The following is an 8,513-nucleotide window of genomic DNA, read 5'->3' on the forward strand; positions in this document are numbered from 1 at the left end:
AAATACCTTAAGGAATATATTTTTCTTTTTTTCTGGAATGTTTCATAATACTTTTTAATTGACACTTTTAATCAGAAATATTTTCAATTCACTTTTGTATTTTATGAACAGTTGATTTACCTAACTCTGAGATAAAACAGAAAGGAAAAACCACCATAGGAATATAGTGGTTTTGGTTTTGTTTCCAAAATTTGATAATAGAATTTTATGGATACATTACATCTTGTTTTTAAAGAATTTAATGTTATGGCCCAAGTGTGGTCATTTATTATCCAAAGACTGGAAAATAGAAATAAGCAGAAATATAAAGTAAAATCATCTGTAACAGAGATAACCACTGTTCACATTTTGCTGTGTATCCTTCTAAGTTTTTTAAATGTATATGTAATAATAGTTATATATCCATTTATGAATCTTTTTTAAACAGAAAGTATCATGTTTTTTACAACTTAATTTTTACTTGATAATATCCTCTTTCCACATCAATAAAAATACATCTGTGATATTGCATTAGATAGCTATATGTATGACATTGTAGCTATATAAAATTTTATTTTGAAGTTTATTGTGAAATATTTAGAACCTTCAAATAGACAAAAAAAAAAACAAGTAATTTCCATCAACCTCTGTGTTATCAGTCCAGTTAAAGCTCCTCATGTAATTTTCTCTCCCTCATAGAGATAACCCCTATCCTGAAATTATTTTGTTCCTATGTATTTCTTTAAATTTTTCTTATATATTATATATAGGCAGTATATTATTGCAATTGCATATTTTGAAGCATTATACAAATAGATCATACTGTATATACTATTCTGCAACTTGCATGTTTTTTTTTTTTTTTTTTTTGCGGTACGCGGGCCTCTCACTGTTGTGGCCTCTCCCATTGTGGAGCACAGGCTCTGGGCGTGCAGGCTCAGCGGCCATGGCTCACGGGCCCAGCCGCTCCACAGCATGTGGGATCTTCCTGGACTGGGGCACGAACCCATGTCCCCTGCATCGGCAGGTGGACTCTCAACCACTGCGCCACCAGGGAAGCCCAACTTGCATGTTTTAAGTCAACATGATTTGTGACATTAGTCTAGGCTGGTGTGTGTAGCTCTAATTTGTAGAGCTCTAGCCATCTTTCTCTGTACTAAAGTATTCCATTGTAAGAATGTATCACAATTAATTTATCCACTTCTCCTATTTATGGGCACTTAGATTATTTCTAAATTGTTGCTATTATAAACAGCTCTGCTATAACTTAGCTACATGGATCAGAGCTCTTTCTTGAGTTTGTATCTAGTAGCAGAATTGCTGGTTTGTAGGGTTTCGCACATCTTCAATTTAGCTAGATTTTGTCCAGTTATTCTTGAAATTGGTTGTACAATGTTCCGTTCCCACCAGGAGTACATGAGAGTTCTCAGTGTTCCATATCCCACCAACACTTGATATGTCAGCCTTTTAAACTCTTGTCAGTGTGATACGTGTGAAAGGTTATTTCACTGTGTTTTTATTTTGGTTTTCCTTGATTGAACATTAAGAGTAAGCATCTTTTCTTATGTGTTTTAGCCATTTATTTTCCTAGTCTTTTGCTTGGCATATGTTTTAATTTATCTTTATAATATCTTTTCATAAACAGAAATTTTTAATGCTGAGATATATCTGTCAGTTTATTGCTTTATTGTTTACTTTTTTGAGTCTTAGTTAAGAAAATCATCTCTATAGTCATAAAGATATTCTCCTATACCTCCTTATAACTTCTGAAAGTTATAAAGATTTATATTTCATATTTAATTTACCTGGAATTGATTTTTTTCCCCAATCTGGAAACCCAACTGTACCAGCCCCATTGGATGGTCCATTCTTTCCCCACTGATCCACATGCTGTTTCTGACATGTATCAAGATATCATTATATATGTAGGTCTATATTTAGGCTTTCTATTCTGTTTCCTTTGGTATGTATCTCTCAGTCTCAATTACCATAGCTTTAAAATAAATCTTAATGTCTGGTAAGGTAAGTCTCCTAACTTGTGTTTTTATTCAATAATGTATTATTTATTCTTGGTCCTTCATTTTACACACACACACACATACACACACACACACACACACACACGGAAATACATGTACCTGTATATTTAACTTTTTATAATTGAAAATGTTCAAATGTACACAAAACAGAGAGAAATAGTATACTGAACTCCTAGCTTCAACAATTATTAACTTTCATGTTTCATTTCTCTCTCCACAGCACACACACTTTTTTGTTCTTATTGGTTTGCTGAGGTATTTTAAAGCAAATATCACACTTCATATTATATCATTTAACCTGTGTGAGTCAAGGTTGCCAGTTCCTAACATTCATTGGTCAGTACCCCAAGGAAGCCAGATTTCAGGCTAGCTTACCGTTCTACACTCTCTCTTCCTCATTGATTTTGGCCTTTGAAGGTTTCTTTCACCTTCTTGTGAGTTCAGTTATTTGGCATTTGGGGAATTATGGGAGGACTTTTAGACTATTTAGTCTGCCATACTTGCTGGAGACATAATATTATTATTTCTTTAAATAGTCCCCAATTACTGTCATTTAATTTGTTTCAATCTTTTCACTATTATGAAAAAATAGGGACTATACCCATATAAACATCTTTGTGCACCTATATATTTGCTTAGGATAAATTTCTTTTAGGTGAAGTTGTAGGATCAGGGTATGCCCATTTTGAATGTTTTTTTATTGCTCTTATCAAATTGTCTACCAGTAGTAGACCATTTATGCTTTCACCAGCAGTGTATGAGAGTTTCTATCACCACCCCAACCAACCAACATAGGTTATTACCATTCTTTCCAGACTTGGCCAATCTAATGTTTAAAAATGGTATATTTCATTCTAATTTCTCTTAAAATTACTGATAGAGTTAACACTTTTACTGGCTTTTTTTTTTTTTTTTTTTTTTTTTTTTGCGGTATGCCGGCCTCTCACTGCTGTGGCCTCTCCCATTGCGGAGCACAGGCTCCGGACACGCAGGCTCAGCGGCCATGGCTCATGGGCCCAGCCGCTCTGCAGCATGTGGGATCCTCCCGGACCGGGGCACGAACCCGTGTCCCCTGCATCGGCAGGCGGACTCTCAACCACTGTGCCACCAGGGAAGCCCATTTTACTGGCTTTTTAAAAATTGTTTGTGCCCATACTTGTCCCTTTTCCAATTTTTCAGGACCATTTAGTCTTATGAATTTTTATCTTTGACTGTCATACCATAGGAATAACATGGCTTCCAACAATCCAAAGCAATAGTTTAGCCTGGTCTTTTAGAGATACATAAAAAATATTTACAAATGAAATCTGATGTCTAGGTTTCTGTTTATAGAAAGGGAAGAATTAAGTGGGCTATAGACAAAAGGTGGTTGAATGTGTGTTTCTAATTGTTAGAGCTGATTAATGGGTACATGGAAGTTCATTATGCTATTCTTTTTATTTTGTATCTGTTTGAAGTTTTCCATAACGAAAAGTTTGTTTTTTAAGTTGACTAAGAGCTCCAGTTGACATCTTTGGTTTCTATTTTTATGACCAGCAAAAAACAATAATAAATGTTAAATATGTTTCTCTAAACTCAGTGTAATTAAACTTTAACTTTTAAATTAATGCCTTTTTAATTTTAAATTTGTATCAACTGGAATACTGCTTAATGCTTACTGACTTAAGTGGTCTTGTTTATTTTCTACCAATCATGTTTTTTAAAAATTTGTTTTTAAAGAATCCCATAGGAAGATTAAATTTGGCCAATTGTACCAGTCGGCAGATAGAACCAGCCAACAGAGAATTTTGTGCAAGACGCAACACTTTTGAATTAATTACTGTCCGACCACAAAGAGAAGATGACCGAGAGACTCTGGTCAGCCAATGCAGGGACACACTCTGTGTCACCAAGTATGTATTGGGCTATAAATATTTCTATCAACTAAGTGATTGCCCACTATGTTCTTACCACTGTAAGAAATATCAGAGATGATCCTTGTCTTTGAAAAGGGTACAGTCTTAATGAGGAAACAAAACACACACACATCAGTAAGAGAGTAAGCTAATAATTAAGTCAATATAGTTAAGAAAAATACAGCATTCAAGTTATATCTTAGCTTATCATGTTTTCTAGTATACTCACAGTATAGCCATTTTCAGGACAGTTACCTAATATTCTTTGGGCTGAGTTTGAAGATTTCACATGTAATTGAGAAATCAAGTATTTTTTAAAGCAATATGAAACATCCCTTCCTGTCTATTCCCCAAATACCCTCGATTAACCTGCTGACTTACAAAACAATTTACTCTGCAAATTTCTGGTTGGAGATTAACAGAATAAACTACTGGGAGTGTCACTTTTCCTTAACCCTAATCTTAAGTATAAGATGCAAAAGCTTATTGCTAAGAGTCTAAGGTTTTTTTGCTTGGATGCCCAAGAGAAGCTTGCAGACCAACTTCAATGTACAAAATTATGATTAGGGACAAAAGTTAGAATTTGACAGAATCTCTGTTAATCAGACTGTTGCTGGATATTGCAGACAGGGAGATGGGTAGAACTGGCTCCATAAGTTTCTGATGTGGAAATATCAGAAAGTTCAGCCAAGAGACACTCTATTAAAATAGAACAAAGTTGCCCAGATGCCGCCAGTTGGTTTTAAAACAGAGAAAGAGGGGACGCGTTCTTTGGAAATTCTTGATGTCTAGATTACTTTCAGATTAATTTAGTTGAACTCATCCACTCCTTTCCTTCGGGGGCCTTCTGTGCAGCAGTGACATCAGACAGGACAGGAGAGGCAAATTGGATTTATAGTCACTTTCTTTAGTAGCTACCCTGTTCATGGCCACAGTCAGTGAGGGAACCAACCAAAATTCAGTCCCCAAGTACTTCCTGACCACAATGGCCCTTTTTAAACATTACTCACATTTTTCATATAATCTTATCTTTTACTTGTTACATAAACCCTCCCAGACTTCAACCTTCTGCGGTAGAAATAGTTATATCACATATTGCTCTAATTACTCTGTAGTTCACCTGCATGCAGTTTTTCTTATTATAACATTATTGTAACTTGAGTGAACACTTTATCCAAGCATTTGAGAGAGGCCCATTCTCAGCTCAGTCTTGGCTGAGTCTTTAGCTTTGCTTGGTGGCTTCTTAAAACTTATTTCACTTTTTGATCATATGTTTTGCAGAGTATATACATTTTACAGTTCTGCATTCTCCTTTGTATTATTTATCTGTTTCTCCCCAGGACCTTTTTGACCTATGCCTTTTATCTAAATTTAATGTATCTCGTTTTTATTTCTACTAACCAACCTTGCTATCTTTCCCTCCTTCAATACTAAATATTTATCATCTGATCAATATTGCCTACTTTGAAATATAGATTTTACATTTGAATTAGAAATGTTTCATCACATGGGGAGGCAGTATTACACAGTTGAACTTTGAAGTCAACAGACCTATGTTTAAATCCTGACTCAGTGACTTACCAAATGTGACCATGGCAAGTTACTTAACTTTGCTAGCCCTCTGAAATCTCCTGTGTCAGAGGAGAAGAATAAACTCCAATGAATGACAGTAGAGGTTAATGAGTAGACACACTTAGCATGGTGTCACGCACATGGAATGAGCTCAACGAATGGTCACTATCATTACTGTAAGTATTGTTCTGTCTGTTGACTAATAGATGATCAACTCACTGTTTATTCACACTTATACCATTTCTAATACCAATGGGGAGAAATTATAAAGATGGAGAATGAGTACAATACAACATACTTCTAACACCCGGCTGTCCTCTAGAAGAATGGTCTGGCTTGTGAATTAGGGAATTCCCTTTCCCCCCGACCCTCGCCTGCTGCATCAACTGGATATTCAACTTGTAGCTAAATATGGATACAAAGAAGAAATTCCTGATATGAACAAAGAGATTAGGAGAGACAAAGTCTTAGGGTCTTCAGATCATTTACTGTAAATACCATGCTCTACTAATACAAGAATTAGTAGAGCACAGTATTCTTGGGACAAGAATAATGGGAGACAGTACAAAATAGTATTATCTATAAGGCCAGGTGAAGGTTCATGAGTCTGTGATTCCAGCTCTTGGGGACCCTGAGTCTGAGGGATCTGGGGGGGCTCCCATATTCAGGCCTGTGGTGCGCTTGCTCTTCTAGGAAGTGACCCATGCTCAGTGGCTGTCTTGCACCACCAAATTGCCCAGTCAGACCACCTGTACAAGATTAGTTACTGTCTTTGGTGTGAAACTCCATCATTTCCCAAATGTAATCAGTGTGAGTTATGGTTCAGCTAACCAACCTGCAAGATGATTGATTCTCTTTTGTTGTAATTGGAGAAGCACTTTACTATGGGTCTCTTGATTTAGCATCCATTAAAACAGGGGTCCCCAAGCCCTGGTCTGTGGCCTGTTAGGAACCAGGCTGCACAGCAGGAGGTGAGCGGCAGGTGACGAAGCGAAGCTCCCTCTGCCGCTCCCCATCGCTCGCATTACCGCCTGAACCACCCCCCCGCCAGCCGTGGAAAAATTGTCTTCCATGAAACCGGTCCCTGGTGCGAAAAAGATTGGGGACTGCTGCATTAAAAGGTGGTAGAGAGTTACTCCTTTTACTATTTAGGCTCCGCCCCCCAACCCCCAACCCCCATCCCGCCCCAGCAAGAGTACTTGGAGATATGGAATGGGGGAAAGGATCCTGATCTTTTTGTTTGTTCATGTAGGAACTGGCTGTCTGCAGATACCAAGGAAGAGCGGGATCTCTGGATGCAAAAACTCAATCAAGTTCTTGTTGATATTCGCCTCTGGCAACCTGATGCTTGCTATAAACCTATTGGAAAGCCTTAAACTGTGGGACATTTCCAAGTTGTATAGAGGTTTTCTGACTTATGTCATAAATGTTTCTTAAGAGCATCAGTTTTGCTGGTTGCATTTTATGCTTTAAATACAAAAGGGTATGTGCCAATATTCATTCACTACATATTATGCAGTATTTATATCTTTTGTATGTAAAACTTCACCTGATTTCTCTTCTGTTATTCATAAATGATTGGAAGAAAAAATGTATTATAGTTGATTTTGCTAAATTTTAATTTACAAGCCTCATTTTCCTAGAAATCTAATTATTCAATTATTCATGTTAAAATATTTTTTTTTAAGTAAGGAATTTTGAGTTGTCTTCCTGGAGCTGTGGGTCTCAAAGTAGAAGGGTCTTCCAGGGCTGGAGACAGAAACTTCACATTTGATCATTCTTTCTCTAGCCTCAGTACTTTTTTCTAAAGGTTGTGGTCATTTATTGATCATGATATATCTTGTTATTAGAGTACTGAAAAAAAAATCTAAGGGACCTTGCAGAAACATTTTTGGTAATGGAGGTAAGAACTTTTTCAAAATAGCAAATGTTTATTAGTCTGAAGCTTAAGGCTGCCTTCAAATAAGAGATGTGGGCATTGTGTGAGATTTGGGGGTTAAATGTTTTATTTAGAAGACTTAATAATCACATGGTTTACATTTACTCAGTTACTATAAATGCTGTGTGGTGCACATTTTCATGGAATACAGGCTTTTAAAAATAACTATTTTTGCTCTATAGCTTACAGACTCCTCAGATATACTTGGCAAATTAGTTCTTTCTGTTCCTGTAACAAGAACAAATGTAAATTGAAGAATCTTTATATAAGAAAAGTAAACGTTACCAAGCTACTATGACTAATACTTTGCTTGCCTAAGTTCTTGTCTTTTTTCTTTTTCACATCAGAGTATGACAGTGTCTAGACACCCATTATGAAAATCACTTGAGAAACTGTTAACTCATGTATTACCTTTAAAAGTCTAATGTCTTTTTTTAAATTATAAAATATTGTAAATGTAGAGCATGGTCTCAACTTTAAATACACTTTCACTTTCTTCTCTGAATTGTTAAAGTTATTGATGGCCTCATTTATAAACACTAAATTCTGTCACCTCCTGTCATTTTATTTTTTACTCATTCAAATGTGTTTTTTCTTATGTGTATTATAAAAATATATTTTATAATCTCCTACCTAAATAAATACTTGCAAATGGCTTAAGGACTCAGCTATTTAAGAAATATTATTAAAATGTGCCATGCGGCTGCCCTGCATCGTAGGCTGTGGGCTTCTTGAGGGGATTGTACTGACTTGGTGAGGGTATTTCATTCATCTTTTTACCTCTAGCCCAGTGCTCAGCCCACTGTGTGTTCTTAGAGTCACTGTTGAATCAGGAGGTGGATGAAGGATCCATTTCTGAGGCATTTCAATAGAATATGGTACTCGGACGCACATTCGAGGAGATGGAGGATGATTCCCAAGTGCTTAGCAGAGACTGAGTAGATAAGTAACATCACCAGCCAAAAGAGGGTATAGGTTTGGTGGGACTGATGACAGGGCCTCTTTTATTTATTTGTAGATTTGTTTTTATTTTTTAAATTTCTTTTTAAATAAATTTATTTATTTATTTATTTATTTATTTATGGCTGC

At 36.1% G+C, this 8,513-nt stretch overlaps 1 protein-coding gene across 3 annotated transcripts in view; it reads left to right on the forward strand.

Moving 5' to 3' along the window:
• ANLN (anillin, actin binding protein) overlaps window positions 1–6,861 on the forward strand; it is a gene marked incomplete at both ends in the record, with an annotated part of 48,428 nt that extends 41,567 nt beyond the window's left edge. For all 3 annotated transcript variants that reach the window (XM_079711757.1, XM_079711758.1, XM_079711759.1), the window contains 2 exons: window positions 3,738–3,910; window positions 6,738–6,861. In XM_079711757.1, the coding sequence (XP_079567883.1) occupies window positions 3,738–3,910; window positions 6,738–6,861 (297 nt within the window). The remainder of the gene's footprint in view (window positions 1–3,737; window positions 3,911–6,737) is intronic.
• Window positions 6,862–8,513: the final 1,652 nt, after the last annotated feature.

Source organism: Hyperoodon ampullatus, assembly GCF_949752795.1.
Source record: "Hyperoodon ampullatus genome assembly, chromosome: 9".
Lineage (NCBI taxonomy): Eukaryota > Metazoa > Chordata > Mammalia > Artiodactyla > Ziphiidae > Hyperoodon > Hyperoodon ampullatus.